Source organism: Salminus brasiliensis, chromosome 2, assembly GCF_030463535.1.
Source record: "Salminus brasiliensis chromosome 2, fSalBra1.hap2, whole genome shotgun sequence".
NCBI lineage: Eukaryota > Metazoa > Chordata > Actinopteri > Characiformes > Bryconidae > Salminus > Salminus brasiliensis.
The window spans coordinates 16,918,700-16,937,367 of record NC_132879.1 but is presented as its reverse complement, the minus strand read 5'-3'; the positions used below and the strand labels follow the sequence as shown (position 1 = coordinate 16,937,367).

Here is an 18,668-nt window from a genome sequence, read left to right as displayed (position 1 = left end):
AGCGGCCAATGTAAAGCAGACATACACACATGTTAACCATCTAAAAACCCCCATTGCTGTCCTTTTCTGCCACCCAGCATGGGCCATGATGTCACCCTCTCTCTGCCTCTTTATCCGCACAGACCACCATCCCTTTCACTCTTAATCACGGGTCACCACCTCTCATTCTGCAACTAATAGCGGAATGGAAGTTCAGAGAAGTCCACTAATGAAAATGTCATAATAAGGTCATGAATCAAACTGAAAACTGTAAAATATTCTTTCCCTATTCTTTATGACCTCTTAGTTTTCTGGGGCTTTTTTTCAGGGAAAAAACAAACATATAAAGCCTAGACCCAGAGAACACTGTGTTAAGATCATGTAAACAGATTATAGTAGGCCCCCCTCCCTGCAATATCCTGTTGTATCTGAGGCGTTGGTAAAAATGTGCAGCAGAGGTCTGTAACAAGTAGTTGCCATGAAGACAAACGATTACCCATAAACCAGGAACCACTGAAATGTTTGAACTTATGTTTTTCATTATGGTTCCACACCACTAAATATACCCTGAAGAGCTAAAACATTATGACCGCTCACACATAAAAAAAAACAAAAAAAAAAACATTGATTATCTCTTAACAGCAGTGCATCAATTTCTGGGCTATATGTTAGGCAGCAACTGAAGAGGTGTCTGTAGTTCATATATTGGATGTGAGATAAATGGGCACTGAGTGAAGACCTAAGCAAAATTGCAGCTGAATCAGTCACATGCCTTGATGGCAACTGTTTTCCCCCATAGCAGTGGCCTCTTTTTTCTGGAATGGTTTGAGGAACATGACAAACAGTTCAAGGTGTTGCTCTGATCTCTGAATTTTCCCCTGATCTGAAGCTGATTGCACACATATGGAATACGCAGGAACAAAACACTGAGTTGATACCCATCCATCAGCCGTTCATCCATGTATTACTTTTCAATCTATATATCCATGTGTGTATGCAACTTAATATAGTTGAAATGCATGTAGACAATGCTGTGCAGTTATATGTAAATTAAAACACTTGATAACCACGTATCCTTTAAAAATACATTTTAAAACATTTAATGTGATTTTGTCAAGTTCAAAACTGTGAGATGGACAAATATTAAACACACAGGTATAAAGTAAAAAAAAATAAAAATAAAAATAATATATATATATATATATATATATATATATATATATATATATGTATATCTTTAACTAGAATTGTGCCTAAAACTCCTGGAATTGTATCCAACCATTCATTAAACCATCCACTGCTCATCTATACCCATCTATTCATCCATCAATTCAACCATGCATGCATTAACTACCCTTCAACCATCCACTGCCCATCTATCATTCATCCATCCCTCCATCCATCAATTCAACCATGCATGCATTAACTTCCCTTTAACCATACACTGCCCATCTACCATCCCTCCATCCACCCATCAGTTCAACTATGCATGCATTAACTTCCCTTTAACCATACACTGCCCATCTACCATCCCTCCATCCACCCATCAGTTCAACCATGCATGCATTAACTTCCCTTTAACCATACACTGCCCATCTACCATCCATCCATCAGTTCAACCATGCATGCATTAACTACCCTTTAACCATACATTGCCCATCTACCATGTCTCCATCCATCCACCCACCTATCAGGTTAACCATGCATGCATTAACTTCCCTTTAACCATCCACTGCCCATCTACCATCCCTCCATCCACCCATCCATCCATCCATCCATCAGTTCTACCATGCATGCATTAACTACCCTTCAACCATCCACTGCCCATCTACCATCCATCCATCAGTTCAACCATGCATGCATTAACTACCATCCACTGCCCATCTATCATTCATCCATCCATCCACTGCCCATCTATCATCCATCCACCCATCCATCCATCCATTTAACCATGCATGCATTAACTACCCTTCAACCATCCACTGCCCATCTACCATCCATCCATCAGTTCAACCATGCATGCATTAACTACCATCCACTGCCCATCTATCATTCATCCATCCATCCACTGCCCATCTATCATCCATCCACCCATCCATCCATCCATTTAACCATGCATGCATTAACTACCCTTCAACCATCCACTGCCCATCTATCATTCATCCAGCCATCCATCCATTCAACCATGCATGCATTAACTACCCTTCAACCATCCACTGCCCATCTATCATTCATCCATCCATCAATTCAACCATGCATGCATTAACTACCCTTCAACCATCCACTGCCCATCTATCATTCATCCATCCATCCATTCAACCATGCATGCATTAACTACCCTTCAACCATCCACTGCCCATCTATCATTCATCCATCCATCAATTCAACCATGCATACATTAACTTCCCTTTAACTATACACTGCCCATCTACCATCCCTCCATCCACCCATCCATCCATCAGTTCAACCATGCATGCATTAACTTCCCTTTAACCATACACTGCCCAGCTATCATCCCTCCATCAGTTCAACCATGCATGCATTAACTACCCTTCAACCATCCACTGCCCATCTACCATCCCTCCATCCACCCATCCATTCATCAGTTCAACCATGCATGCATTAACTACCATCCACTGCCCATCTATCATCCATCCACCCATCCATCCATCCATTCAACCATGCATGCATTAACTACCCTTCAACCATCCACTGCCCATCTATCATTCATCCATCTATCCATCCACCCATTCAACCATGCATGCATTAACTACCCTTTAACCATCCACTGCCCATCTATCATCCATCCATCCATCAATTCAACCATGCATACATTAACTTCCCTTTAACCATACACTGCCCATCTACCATCCCTCCATCCACCCATCCATCCATCAGTTCAACCATGCATGCATTAACTAGCCTTTAACCATACACTGCCCATCTACCATGTCTCCATCCATCCATCCACCCATCCATCCATCAGTTCAACCATGCATGCATTAACTTCCCTTTAACCATACACTGCCCATCTACCATGTCTCCATCCATCCATCCACCCACCTATCAGGTTAACCATGCATGTATTAACTTCCCTTTAACCATCCACTGCCCATCTACCATCCCTCCATCCACCCATCCGTTCAACCATGCATGCATTAACTTCCCTTTAACCATCCACTGCCCATCTACCATCCCTCCATCCACCCATCCATCCATCAGTTCAACCATGCATGCATTAACTTCCCTTTAACCATACACTGCCCATCTACCATGTCTCCATCCATCCATCCACCCACTTATCAGGTTAACCATGCATGTATTAACTTCCCTTTAACCATCCACTGCCCATCTACCATCCCTCCATCCACCCATCCGTTCAACCATGCATGCATTACCTACCCTAATAAATTGACGAACTTGTAAGCAAATTAAATGACATACCAAAATATCTTATTTATGATTAAGTCCCAAACAGTGAGTTAATAAATCAAGTATTTAAAAATACTACAGATCCTACGAGTGCATCTGCATGTAACTGGAATTGTAACATTACCGAAAAAGCCTGCGAGTGTGGCGGTACAACGATGTGAGGCTCGCGCGCCAGGAAGGTTCGTCGAGGAACCGCCAAGTGGTTTCGGTTGGCAGGTAAACCAGGTTCACCCGGTTCACTTTCGAGAAGACGTGAAGACAAACGCGCTGTTTAACGACTGTAGGTGAATAAAACACGAAGTGTCTGTTTTCCATTTCCTTTAGCAGACACTCCACGGCCATCTAGAAGAGTGGTAGTGCTAATGAAACCAACTATGTGTGAACGTTCACTTTGCTAACACGACAGAGACGCGGCTAGCTAGCTAGCGTTAGCCTCTTGAACGTAAACAATTTTGAATACGCTTAAATGTAGCTAACTGGAGCAAGCTGCTACATGCTGTAAATCTGCTGTGTTTCAGGTAGCTAACAGTTCGTTTGTTTGTGTAAATGTATTTTTGCGCAACAGAGCCTTTCGCGATAAAGATAATATTATGCTTGTTGGCGAAAGCCGCTATCTAGATAGCTAGCCAGCAACGTTAGCTAGCTAGCGCTATATAGCTAACTAGCTAATAGTACAACCTATGTCGAAAAAGCAGGATCCAAATAGATCTAGGCGAACTGGGAGCATTAATATCGTCGCAGCCACACAAGAAACCTCCAAAACGGCAACTTTACAGGAGAAGAAAAAATCTCGAGCATTTCTGTTGGTCTATTGATCTGTTGAACATGAAATTTCACCCAGTGTAAAGAACAACTGCCTTATCCAGGTCATGTCCAAAAGCCAAAAACTGTAAGAATGGACATACAAGGTTGCTGGTGATATGTGGTTTTGTCTAAAGTGTTAATTCTCCAGTGATCATAAAATAATGATCTTTGAGCTAAGAAATCCCAGCCCAATTCATTAAAAATACTCTTGTTTCTGCAGTGCCAAAATGATGGGACGTGGAGGACCATACCGTGTGACCAGAGGAATCAATTTTGCTCAGGTGCTCAAGAAGAACATGGTTGCTGCACCTGGTTGCCCATCTTTTGTCCCGCAGCCTGCCCCTGAATTCAACACCAAAAAACCCAATCCACTCGACCAAGCTGGCAACTACCCAGATAAAATCAGTTTAGTCCATTTTTTTTTAAATCTCAGTCTTATTCTCTTTATTTCTCTGCTTTTATAATTGATTTTTGATGAAACCTCAGTCGAATGTTTGTGTCTATATATTTTAACAGGCTCCAAACCAAAAAACATCCCCAAAGGGCTGATAGACAGGTATAAGCGAGGAGAGACTCATGCTGTGTCTTTGCTGTACCAGCTCTCACAGGTGCTGCAGTTCCAGGTGGAAATGAAAGAGACTGTCACTACAGGTAATTAACCTTTGCTTGGGGTGTGTTCATGCATTTAAATGAAGGGGGGTGGGGGGGTCTGCTGTATTTGGCAAGAGAGAACATGCTCATACTGTTGAGACTGGGAATTGGTGAGGAAAAGGTCTCTATAGAGGAATTTGATGATTAATGGCATCACCCTTGGCAAAGTGACTGGTTGATTGCAGGTGACTACCCATTTTGTAGCTGTTTTGTATGTCCTTATGTTATGTTATGTTTTTAATAGGAGGAATTACAGGTTTCTACTTTGCATTCTGCGCTGTGATCGATGGAGTGGAGTATAAGACTGGCATGGGCAGCAATAAGAAGGAAGCCAGGGCCAAAGCGGCTCAGTTGGCACTTGAGGAACTATTGCCCGTTTTGGAGAATGATGGTGTACTGCCTGACGCTCCTGGTAATCTGCTCGTTTTTTTTTTTTTTTTTTTTTTTTTTTAAACAAAAGTCATTACAAATATATATATATATATATATATATATATATATATATATATATATATATATATATATATATAGCACCTGTCCTGAATACAGGTCGTCCATGGAGCTTTACTGATGGGTTTTCCAGCATGTAGGTAGAGGGAGACGTCAGTATTAGTTCTGTGGTTAAACAGAGGGAAACTTGTACTGATGGTCTAAAAAGATACCATTGGTTCACCTATGAAGTACTGATGTGGTGTTTTGCAGATTCACCATGAGTTGTATACATATTTAAAAAATACTTTGTTTTAATTTAAAAAGCTTGACTATATAGTCCAAAATAAATATAGCTGTACTGGATTTCGAGCAGTTCTCTATTTAATTGTCATAGGTGTTACTATGTCACTTGTGAAGTGTTTACTTGTGTATGTGTTTGTATGTCTTTGTGTACATGCTTCTGTATATCAGTGGGACCCCCTCCGCTGCCAGTGAAGGAGAGAGACTACCCAGTGCAAGAGACCCATCCTGGAAGAACAGTGTTTGGTAAATTTACTGTTATTGCTGTCAGTCACTTGCTGACATATACAAAGAGTCAGGGAGAAAAAGACTTAATGCTCTTAATAGCATTGGTCAAAAGCTTCTGTCTTACTGTTAAAAGTTATATTATGTGTATGTGTTTGACTTAGAGAGGAAGAATCCTATTAAAGACCTGGTGCCCACTGCCATTAGAGAGATGTTCTCCAAGCTGACTGACGGTTACCCCGAGTTCTCTGTCTGTGGTGGAACAGTGGCTGCGTTCGTTACTCAGTCTCGTAAGTCTCTGTGGTGACAAAGAATATGCAGGCTCTCTTGATGGCTTGTTGATATTACCTTTTTGTGTCACATGGTGATCCTCTTGTGTTGGGTCAAACCAAATCTAACCTGTTAATTTCTGATCCTTTTCTCATACGTTTTCTCATACATGTTCCAGTGTTACACATGGCTTTGACTGGTCTGATTAAAAAACGTGTCCTGTTAAAGGGTAGTCATACTGTTTGAACTACTTATGAGATTCACAATGAGACATCCTGTTTTCCAGGAGTCGCCAAACCTTTTTGAAATGCAAATTTAAATTGACAGTTTTTCCACAGACCAGTCCATCGTAGGTGGATGTGGTGTGTGGGTGGGGGATATCATGTGGATATTACAGCTGGAACATGTAGCATATAAAATGTATACCATAAATATAATTGGACATTTGGATTCTATAATGCACATATTTACTTCACATAAACATAAGACACAATTAACATGATAGTCCATCTAGGGTTAATGGGGGCATTGACACCCAGAGTTTGTGCCTTATGTCCAGTATGTTGGTCACTCCTTCTACAGAAGCTTAAAACCTTGGTGTAGTCATGGATGATCAGTTATCATTCTCAAGTCATTTTGCAAACGTAACTCGGTCATGCAGATTTGTCCTGTACAACATCCAGAGAATTCGACCCTTCCACTCTAGAGAGGCCGCCCAGGTGCTCGTTCAGTCTCTCGGCACTTCAAGACTTGACTACTCCAACTCTCTTCTGTCTGCGCACCATCAGGCCCCTGCAACTTATCCAAAATGCAGTGGCACAAGTCGTCTTCAACGTTCCTAAATTCAACCATGTTACTCCTGACACTGCTGCGTTCTCTTCACTGGCTTCCTGTAGCTGCCCGCATCAGATTCAGAACCTTGATGCTGGCCAACAAAGCCAAGAAAGGATCAGCCCCTCCGTACTTGATGGCAATGGTCAAAAGCCGATCCGCACCAAGAGCCTTTCGATCTTCAAGTACGGCTCGGCTCGACCCGCCATCCCTCAAAATGCACGGAAGACAAGCGTTCAGGCTTTTTTCTGTCCTGGCACCAAAGTGGTGGAACAAGCTTCCCCTGGGTTTCCAAACGGCAGAGTCACTCGCTGTCTTCAAATGCAGACTGAAGACCCACCTCATCCGAGAATACTTGGGCGAATATCAGAGTGGTCTCCTTACTGACTTGTGTTTAGTAGTGTCTAAACTTAGAGGTCTTTTTTAACCTATTTAAACTAGCTGAGGTTTTTCTTGAGTAAATAGCAAAGCACTTTTGTAAGTCACTCTGGATAAGAGCATCTGCTAAATGCCTTAAATGTAAATGTACTGTGCAATATTGTTGTTGCCACTTTACAAAAAAAAAAAATACTTGATTACTTGCGTAACTCTGGTTCTCTGATTTAGAAGTGAGCTATCTCATGCTATTTCAAACAGTTGCTTATTCAAATGTTGAAAAAGCTGCACCTCTCCTGAATACAAGTGTCCATGAAGCTTGTAGGTAGAGGAAGACATATGGTTTCCATAGTGAGATACAGAATAAACAATGTAAGAGAACCTTCTTCACACACATAGGTTGTTAGAAGCAAGGGTTTCAATGCTTTAATTGCTATGTCAAGCTATCCAGCCCCGATTTTGATTTAAAAGGCCAGCCGAGATGTTACCTGAAACAAACCTTTCAGTCCATTGTTATTTACAAACTCAAGGAGTAATGATGCTGCACTGACAGGTGAGACATTTACAACTCTGTTACAGATCCATTAATTTGCAGTAATTACTTTGTGGTTGGAAAGTAACACTTATAGTCTGATGACAGTATTACTTCCCCCCACACACTGGGATAAGGATGGCCTCCTCTCGTACTCCCCCAAACATCAAGGATTTCCCCTTGATAGTCATGTAACTTCGATGTGTAAGAGAAGATGTTTTGGGCTTTCGCCATTCTCTCACTCACTCCACTTGTATAGATTCAGTGAATTTATCGTTTGGTATTGTTTCATCTACCTTTTCACATACTCACTTTTTCCAGCTGAAAGGTACAATGTGAAAAAGGGGATGTTCGGCGGAAGAGACCATTGAGATTATTCTGTTTATCTTGAAGGCTTTAAATGAATGCTTGTCTCAGGGTAACTTTTAAACCATGTGTCATCTGCTGTGGTTTTTGTGGTCATGTTCTGGTTTTAATATATTGTGTAGATTTTGATTTGTGTACACCATCAAAGAGTAGCCAAAGTTGGTACTGTTCAATCTGTGTTATTCCAGCGAGCGTTTGGCAAAACATCTTGCTGAACTTCTGTTGCCTTGACTGTACCTGTTTGCTAATTATGCTGTGGAACCACAAGAAAGATAAGAGCTGTGTGTTGCTAAACCATTTTCCTTTCAGAACTCTTATGTTTTAGCTTAAGCTGCTGTGCCATGTGGTTTTTGGTATAAAACTAGCTCATTTAGCCTCATTTCTGTTGCTAATAATTAAATTCTAGTGACTAAACATCCAGTACATTGACTTAAATGTGTCTTGAGCAATTAAATGGCATTTCTTTTGTAACCATACATAAAACCATGTTTTTTCACTGGTTTTAGTGATAAATGTGCCATTCATGGGAGCATAGTCACTCCTTTCCCAAGCACAGGACCGCAGCAGTTCAGTCATTCTTTGGCCAAACTGCAGATATACTGTTACCTTTTTAATGGGCCAATCAGAACTTGTGTTATCCTAATGAACTGATACCCTACATTATGTTAAATTCCTTAATTCAGCCATGTCACTCCACTGCTGCATTCTCTTCACTGGCTTCCTGTAGCTGCTGCCCGCATCAGATTCAAAACCCTGACGCTGGCCTACAAAGCCAAGACTGGACCAGTCACTCCGTATCTGATGGCAATGGTCAAAAGCCGATCCGCACCAAGAAGCCTTCGAGCTTCAAGCACAGCTCGACTCAACCCGCCATCCCTCAAAACCCACGGAAGACAAGCATCCAGGCTTTTTTCTGTCCTGGCACCAAAATGGTGGAACGAACTTCCCCTGGGTGTCTGAGCTGCAGAGTCGCTCGCTGTCTTCAAACGCAGATGAAGACCCTCCTCTTTTGAGAATACTTGGGCAAAAGGCAGAGTGGTTACCTTATGGACTTGTGTTTAGTAGTGTCTAAACTTAGAGGTATCTTTGAATTTTTTGTCTATTCAAACAAGCTGAGGTTTTTCTTGAGTAAATAGCAAAGCACTTTTGTAAGTCTCTCTGGATAAGAGCGTCTGCTAAATACTGTAAATGTAAGTGTATAATATCTATTTTTTTATTAACAGCGATTGTGCTGCCATGTTCCAAAAACAGCTGTGATTAATTTATAATTGACAATTTCCAACCTCTCTTTATCCCTTACAATTAAGCATATTGTCTGGTACTCCCTTTTCAAACTGATTCAAGTTAACTGAGCTGTTTTGATTGGCTGCCCTCTATTGTGCCTCATTCAAAGGGCACTTTGAGAACTGAAACACTCCTGAAAACACTCCTGCAGTGTGTGTGGGAGGAGCTAAACAATGGTAGGCTGAATAAGTGGGTGTTAGTTTTCATGACATCAGAGAAATAGTTTCAAATCGCGATTTCAAATCTGCTATTTTTGCAACATAGTTTCTGTATGGATTGGCAAGTGAGTATGTTTGGAAACTAACTATTTACATTTTCCATCAAGCTCCTATATATTAACAAAGAGAAATAACTTTTCATTATTGAGATCAGTTTTAAATGATCTGGCCTAATAAAGCAATGTTTTGTTAGCAGTAAAGTTGGTTTGATTTTCTACATACTTGTGTATTTTTTAGAACATTTTGGCAAACCATGACAGTCGCACTCTATTTGTAGTCTAATTTAGATGTAGAACACATTGATGTCTTTGGACTGCACAGTTTCAGGTATCCTCTGCACATAACACACCCGGGTAAGGGACCTCTGAAGCTATGCACAGTATTAGGTCTTATGTTAGGGGCTTACTGTTGCAATAATCCAAGCACTGCATGCCATTATAGAGCCAGAAAACAAATGTTGAGCTGTGTTTTTAGAATGGCCTCAAAATAGATGTGGAGTCTCAAAAGATCTGCAAAATGTCAAAAACATTGATGTACAATGTACAGTTTCATTCCAATGCCTCCAAATGTCCAGTTAGCACATTTTTGTTGGTTGCCAACCAAAATCCAAAAATTTGGTAGTAAAGGTGTTATTGCATTTACAACGTGGGAAGTTTCTGGAGGTTTAATAATTAATAATGCAAACTTTTGCTAAATGCTTTCCAAGATTTAAAAAATCCATTTACATGTACATTTCTGAAAGGTTTTGACCAAGGTCAAAGGGACTGGCTAGAATACTGTTTACATTCATTGTTTTCTAACAAACATACAAGTAAGTTATAAGCTGACTGCGTATACTTCATACTACCTCTGCACTGTATCCCCACCACATAGATGCAGTAATGAGTGCTGACAATAAAAGCTTCTTGTCTTGGCAGTAAAGGCCTCTTGAAGTAAACACAGACGTCAGCAAGAATTATTGAGGCCTTGTCAAGTTATTGTACAAGTTGATAACATAATTATTATGCCTAGCCTAGTTGTAGATGTTGCTTGATTTTTGAGCACACGCATATTCTTATGAATTTCTGATTGCAGGATGTGTTGATTTAACTTTTGAGTTTACCTGTGTTCTCTGTCTTCCTGCAGCAACTGGGTGTGAAGTAGTGGCTCTTGGCACAGGCAATTTTAACACTAAGGAGAGCCTCTCACCTAATGGCCGCATCCTTCATGACTCCCATGCTGTGGTCACTGCACGGAGATCTCTTATGAGGTCTGTTGTCTTACAGTTTGCGGATTTTCTGTCAGATTAAAAACATTTGCTTTTTCCTTGTTCTGTTCCCATTTTCCCATTCAGTTAAACATCCTTGAGTAGTAGCTGCATGTTTGTTCAGTTAAGTAAAAGTGAGTCACTCTGTGTTATTTCGGATACATAGAGATATGTTTCTGTTTTTGTGTTTAATATTGAATAGGTATCTGTACAGACACTTGCTATTGTTCTTCAGTAAGAACCGTGCTTTGGAAGAGAAGTCTATCTTTCAGCAGGATCAGAGTACCAAACTACTGTGTCTGAAGAATCACATCACCCTGCATTTGTACCTCAACCAGTTACCCAAAGGAGCTGCTCAAATACCTTCTCATCTGTAAGGATTCATACACCATTTTTTCTTCTTGGCATTAGCTACCTCTTTAGCTAGAAAACCACTGAGAGAGATTTTGGATAAACCTGGGATAAATCTTTTGGATTATCCTACAGTTTTACAAAATGGCATTGCTTAAATATTGCTCAGGATAGGATGTGTATGCTTTTCATTTAGTACTGTTTAAACTAAGTATCTGAAGAGATTAGATGCATGTTTATGTCTAAACTTCAAAGCTAATTGTAACAGTATAAGAGATCCTGCACTGATTATTTGTTTTCAAAATTATAAAGGGCAGATTAATTGATCACATAATTTCTTTGGCATGTAAAGATAAATGTAAAAGAGACATTCAAATCTGGAAAAATAAGAACTTGCATTGTCAAGTGCTTGCTTTATCACATAACCATTACTACTAGCTGACTTTTTTCTTGTGGTTTTTACATTGCTTTCTCTTACTGTCTTTGTCTTTCTCTGATGCACTTTCTCTAGTCGCCTGAATCCTTTGTCCATTTCTGCATGGGAAGTGAATAATCAGATCGGACTGCATGTGACAATTGATGGGAAGGTCTTTTCCATCTTCTCCTCTACATTTGAACAGAGTGGTTCTCGTATAGTCAGTATGTCTGCTAGTGACAAAATCACACAGTGGCAGGTTTTGGGTTTTCAGGGGGCACTGCTAAGCCACTTCATTGAACCCATCTACGTCAGTAGCATTCTTATCGGTAAGCCTGAAAACCAAGCAGCTTTTCTTTATCTTAAATGCTAGTATATTTTGTATAACTAGAAGGAATGTAACTAGTGAACTGGAGTATCAGTATATATCTAATTACTTTGGTATCCAGACTGTGTGGTGTGCGTACCTGTTTGTAAGATATGGTTTACTATTTGTGTGTGTGTGTGTGACTTTAGGTGATAAAAGTTGCAATGATACACGTGGTATGGAAGTAGCAATAAATCAGAGAGTGGATGGCATCACTTCCAAGCTTCCCATGTACTACTGTGTGTATAGGCCACACATTAACCTGGTGCCCTCAGTGATGGCTACAGATGGCCACAGCAGCCAAAGATCACTCAGCCTCAACTGGAGCCAGGGAGATGTCTCATTTGAGGTTGTTGACAGTCTGGACGGCAAAACAGTAGAGGAGTGAGTTTACATCACTACAACTTAGTTGTATTCTGCTTGTACTTAGGTTGCTCTCTATTGCAGTATCACTGGCTGTCAGTACCCTAAAGTATAATATATCTCTTTTTTTTTTTTTTTGGTGGCATGTTATGGGCTGTACAGAGCACACGAGAACAGAGAACACATTGATCCAAAATCTCCCACATGTTCAGCTGCTTTAGATGTGAAGCGAAGACCATAGCATTTGATTTCTGTCACTTTTTAATTTGTATATAGAAAATATGTAAAATATTTAGCTTTGCATGCAAGACAACCAAAGAATTTCTTAGAACTAGAGGCTCTCTGCAAAGAAAACAGTATTTGTATAATAAAACTGCATTAATTGCAGTATTCCCAGCAATCTCTGCTGGGAATTTCGATTCGAGGAGAACTTTTGTACAGCTTAACAGTCCTGGTAATTTGAATGATTTTTGATCAGAAAACAATATTTTGTGGTTTCCTGTTAGTGAAGGACTATATTGGATAGATGAAATGGCATACAAAAGTGTGGGCATCCCTGGTCACATTTTCTGTTACTGTGAGTAGAAGATGAACCAATCTTCAAAGGGCTTAAAGATGAAACATTCATAGCTTTTTAGCAAAATGTATGTATTTTTTGTTTCGTACAGTTTTAGAGTGAGAAAAATCAAATCTAAGCAGCTGCCTAGCACTCTGAAAGTAAAAAGAATGTATGCTAACAAAGCAGGAGAAGGCTATATGTTAGCAAGATGTTTCATGTAGCTATTTTCTAAGTTAATACTTTAATAAATAAATGGCAGTTAACAGGAGCGATGGGTTTGAGAATTTTGGGAAAGTGCATTATATTTAATGAAAAAAACACCTCTCCAACTGTTAAGCACAGAGGTGGATTCATCATGCTTTGGGCTTGTTTGTCTGTGACAATGCCTGTCAGGAAACATATTATTAGAGGGAAGCATAAATACATTTTATTACAAGGGAATTCTGTAACAGACATCTTCAGATTCCACAATGGATGTAACGTAATGTGACAAAACCATGCTGGCGGATGTAAAATAAACCAAAGGCTTAATTCAAAAAAGGTATGGTCCAAAGAGTGTAGTCCAAACAAAGCAGGGTCAAAACTGTGATGATCAATACAAGATGCATGGGCATAGGCAAAAAGGATAAGTCAAAAAAACAAACAGGGACAAAACCAAAAAAAAAACAACCACCACCAAACAGCTGACAGATTTAAATGGCAAGGCAAAAGACTGAACAACAGTAAGAGGAAGACTGGTGAAAAACATGATAAGGCAGATAAACAGGAAATGCTCAATGTGCAGCTGAAAGACGGGGATTACTTTGCAATAAGGTGACCCAACAGGTTTAAATACATAGGTAAAAAGATGAACTTTATTAGTATTCAAGGGATGAGGATCTGAAAGTTGCTTGATGATTGGTGTATGGGTGAGGGAGTTTGACAGGTGCATTTTAGGGAATTTGGTCAAGTCAGTCAACACAGTCAGTTTGAGAACAGGCAGTGTGACAGTGGACTACCTCAAGAGGTACAAGCTGAATGTTTTGCATTTGCCCTCACAGTCCCCAGACCTAAACATTTTTTAATTATTTGTGGCTAGACCTTAAAAGAACAGTGCATATAAGATGTTTCAAACTGAATTATTCTCATAGAACTAGAAGTCATTTGCCAGGGGCAATGAGTGCAAATCCCCATACACAAATTGTTTGCTAGCTACAAAAAGTGTTTACAAGTTGTGATACTTGCCAAGGGGGTTGTTAGTAAGCAGTGGCATAAGTTTCATTTCAACTGTGGCTCAACCTATGTTAAATAAAACATAGTATATGTTGCCCAAGAAATGATGAATTCTTTTTATTTAATATGGCAATACTCTGACCTACCTATAAAAACACAGAGCTCAGCTTATCAGTCCGCTCAGACACCCTACTAGAAGCGCCAAACTTAATTTGTGACTGCTGTTGCTACCTACTAGAAGCGCCAAGCACCAGTTAACTGACCTCTCTGACTACCTATTGAAAGCGCCAAGCTCCAGTTATCTGACTGCTGTGGCTACCTACTTTTTCTTTTTGTGTGTCGCAGTAAGTTCTACCTTTTTGGTTACTTGAGAACTGCACATGCAGGGACTGATATCGGTTTGTGATTATAGGACTGACATTGGCAGTGTTTTGCAAGATTGTATTATGTGACTAATGCAACAGTCAGTTTTCTTAGGCTGTTTCAGTGGATGTGAGAATACATGTACAATTCTCTTTGTACGTGGGAATTTAGAGATATTAAAGAAAATCTTTTTTCACCCACGCAAGTAGAATCACAAACTGGAAGTGGTTCCACTGGTTGTGCCATAACATCTTAAATTAGTTTCCTGGCTCGAAGTTAGCATGACTTTGACTCATCCTTCACTGTCCCATTTGTTGCTGAGCAAGCTTACCTCTTTGTGGAAAGTTGTAACACGTGTTGAAGTTGTGGTGAGTGGTAAACTGAGCTGAACTTCAGGAGTCAGTCTGCACCAGTATGCTCTAAGCAAAGCTTGCTAACTTGCTATACATAGAAATTACATTACACCTAAAACAAGAATGAATTAAATCCACTTTTTTTTTGCTCTATTGATGTGATTATAAATTACTACTAGTAAACAAAGTAAGTTAAGTGGAACAATTTATTTTAGGTATGATAAAGCGATAGCAGTATGTCGCTGAAATAGCTGCCCCTCCACCCCAGAGTTGCTATTTGCACTCCAGTAGCACTTCTGTGCAGCACTCATGCATGAACCCACACCAACAGGATTTGTGTATGCTTACGGACACAGATTTCAAAACAGGAAGCGGAATAGTTTAGTACCCAAAGTAAAAGGTCAGTGTTATTTGATGTGTGAGGTGTAAGTTCTTTTTTAAAAAGATGCAGGCATGTTACATAACATTACAGCCCCAAACCCATTTGATCTAATATCCACCCACATTTAGCTGTGAGAATTTGCCACCTTGACGCACAACTTTATTCTTTCATATACCATCAGTTATGTTCTCTGTTAGAGATGATGAACCTGTTGTGGGTCTAAACATTTGAATTTCTAAGTGTACTTTTTTGACACACATTGTCTTTCAGCATTGTGCTATTACATTTTCTAGGTTCAATTTCCCAAAGAATTGTGCAATGAAGCTCTCTGCAAAAAACTCTGGGTTGTTTGATTTTAGATATCTCAATCTAGTTTATGCAGCATTATTATTTTAATCACTGTTTTGTATTTCTATGCTCATAACTCTCAGGTCTCCCTTTAAGAGCGGCCCTGCTCTTGCCAGTCGTCTGTGTAAGGCTGCCATGTTGAGTCGTTTCAACTTGGTATCGAAAGCGGCGCAGAGAGAAGAGCTGCTTGCTGCTGTATCCTACAGGGAGGCCAAGGTATTGTAAGGGGTTGTTGATATTGCTCTTCCAATTCCACAAGTCCCAGCTTTCTTCTGAAAACATCACGAGCAGTCTTTACTGTCATATTAATTATATAACAAAATTTCCCATCTAATTTCATCTTGATGCGTGCATTTGAAGTGGTTTTGTAATAATAAACACTTTAGAATTTTATAATGAATAAATGTTTTATTCATTTATTCATATAGTAACTAAGAATAAAGTGCCGCAACTTTATAGTGCAGATTTTGTAGTACCACTGTCTAGCAACATCAGTATGTTTTCTGTTAATGTTATGATGACCCTATAGTAAAGGAATTAGTCAATTAACAATGACTGGCAAGAAAGAAGGGTCGGGATTGAGTTTGATTGTTTCTGTGATCATTAAAAAGGGATTCCTGTTTCTGAACAGGTCCACAGATGCATCTTAAATCCAGTACTTTTAATCAAGCATCAAAACTGCCCGGTGTTCTTCTGTCTTGTTTACTTAATGTTTGTAAAGATCATGTCTATCCCTTCCTATTGATATTAATTGTCTGACTGAGTTTCTGTTGCTATCCAGATGATGGCCAAGCCATACCAGGAAGCGAAGAGTGTGTTAAAGTCGTATTTGGCCATAAGGGGCTACGGACAGTGGGTAGAGAAACCACCAATCAGCGATCACTTCACAATGTGAAGTCCACAGATGAAAATCGTTGAAGACAGGTTTGAAAATTATGTGAGGAGGCTTAGAACCATTACATTATCCCATTACATTTTTGAAAGAGTTTATGGCCTAAATCAAAGAATATTTGGTTGTGTGAAACTCATGATACATTATGTTTCTGAAAACATTGACAAACATTTTCTGTTGAAGGTTTTATTTTTTCTTTGAATTAGGGCTCTAAAAGATGTCAAGTTTGAAACATAGAGAGACCAAGGAAATGTTTGTTACATAATTGTTTACCTTGCTGAGTTTTTCTGACATAAAGTAATGGTTTATTGTTTGTTAACTGCAGTAGAATACTTCTGCTTAGAATTTAACTGTACTTAGGAACAGTAAGTCTGATGACCAGTGGCACTTGTGTTAAACAAAAGACCTGTGTAAAAAAATGAATGGCACTTAAAGCTTGACAAAATAAACATTCAAAAAAGAAACACTTAAAGTGAATGACACTTAAACCGTGACAAAAAAAATATGCCCTTAGGTTTCACTTGGAAATTGGTTCATCATTTTAGGTTCATATTATTCATGCTCCAGAGTGTCAAGTCTTGTAAGATACACAGGGTAGTGATGAGAGGTCTTCCTTTATGAAGTGATAGTTTCAAAAGGTGAGGGTCTGAGGTGAGAGTGCGTCCTCTCTGTTACTAGTAGTATACAGGAAACCTCAGGGCTTCCTGTTAAAAGCGAGACTGCGACTAGATGCATTCAGTATTTATATGTGTAAAAGAGGGAGTGTGAGAGAGAGGATCAAAATTTTACTCTTGATGCCATGTGCTACTTGCAAGGGAAGGAGAGTTGGGCATACACATTCTCTGAGGATTATGGATCAGATATTACTAACATCATTTTCTGTATGTACCAATTTGAACTTTTTCCAGAGGCCCTGTGTTTTTGCTTGATGCATGCAATTTTTTCATCAGGTTAGTGCCTGCTATTAGTGTGGAAAGGCACAGGAAACCACCCGCAAGAACAAATATGGGGGACCATGCAGCTTAAAGATTGTTAATGTGCACTGCTTGCTTTGAAGCCGGGAAGCAGTTTGATGTTTAAGATTTACTCAGTTTATTGGCAATTTGTTTAATCTGCAAATGCCCTGTTGTTAAAATTAGTATCAGTCTTAATATCAACATTACCACTTAAGAGCACCTGCATGCCAGAAACAAAAGTAATGTGGTGTGCAGGATTTAAAAACTATTATTAGCTGTGTTGGAGATATGCTAACTTGCAAACCCATTGCAGTTCGGTACAGGAAGACCCATTTTGGCTCTACCCACAAGCACAGGCCGGGGGGGGGCAACTCTTACGCTAGAAAGTAAACAAATAAGGCCGGCTTACTGTTATGTGCTGATGTGTTGTACACAGACCTAATTTAGGATGCAGCTGTAGTTTATTTAATGCAGTTAAATCCCTCTCAGAAGCATCCCTTACTTAGCTTGTGACTGTTGAATAACAACAAAGGTGTGAAACGTATTTAATAAAAAAAAATAATAAAAATTGTTACCTGATATGTAACAAGTTTGTAACTCTTGCATACACACTGTGTTGGACCCATCCATTCTTCATCATATAACATTTACTGACAGATTTTTAGCAATAAGATGAGGAGAATGTGTGATGGGATTGATAGTAGAGTATGATAGACTACTCATTGTGGTGGTATTTTTTTTCTGGTTCACTCACTCAGGTTTTTTAGGCCAAAATTGTCAAGCTGGTGTGTAGAAACACTCTCTTGGGGGAAAAACTGATCAGAGTATGATGCACAGAAGTAAAACTTGTAACAAAACATCACACCCACATAGTAGTACTTTCTCCTATTGTAAAGAAATGCAGATGTTTTTTAGAAAGCTACTTAAGGTGACTTAAGGTTTTCCTGAAACATAAATCTGGCTTGTGACTCCATCATAAGAGGGTGTATTTTGTACACTGAGCGTAATGTGCCTTAAGTTGTATCAAAGGGTATATTGCCTTGTGTTTTGACTGAAAGCAGTAGTAATTGCCACATAAGCTATAAACCTTTCTTCGTGATGTTATTCTGTAGTTTTTTGTGGAACATATGTTGCCTATAATAGGTCATGGCAACTGTACATT

At 39.5% G+C, this 18,668-nt stretch overlaps 2 protein-coding genes across 2 annotated transcripts in view; one reads left to right on the top strand and one right to left on the bottom strand.

Annotated features, from left to right (window-relative positions):
* Positions 1 to 18,668, bottom strand: part of rpl26 (ribosomal protein L26) — a 164,083-nt gene that overhangs the window by 40,640 nt on the left and 104,775 nt on the right. The gene's annotated exons all lie outside the window — the stretch shown is intronic.
* adad1 (adenosine deaminase domain containing 1 (testis-specific)) lies at positions 4,443 to 16,715 on the top strand. The gene is made up of 11 exons (XM_072673605.1): positions 4,443 to 4,620; positions 4,732 to 4,866; positions 5,111 to 5,278; positions 5,770 to 5,844; positions 5,988 to 6,113; positions 10,825 to 10,948; positions 11,148 to 11,318; positions 11,808 to 12,040; positions 12,228 to 12,462; positions 15,742 to 15,874; positions 16,440 to 16,715. The coding sequence occupies exons 1-11, from the start codon at positions 4,443 to 4,445 to the stop codon at positions 16,551 to 16,553; spliced, it is 1,692 nt and encodes a 563-aa protein (XP_072529706.1). The 3' UTR covers positions 16,554 to 16,715.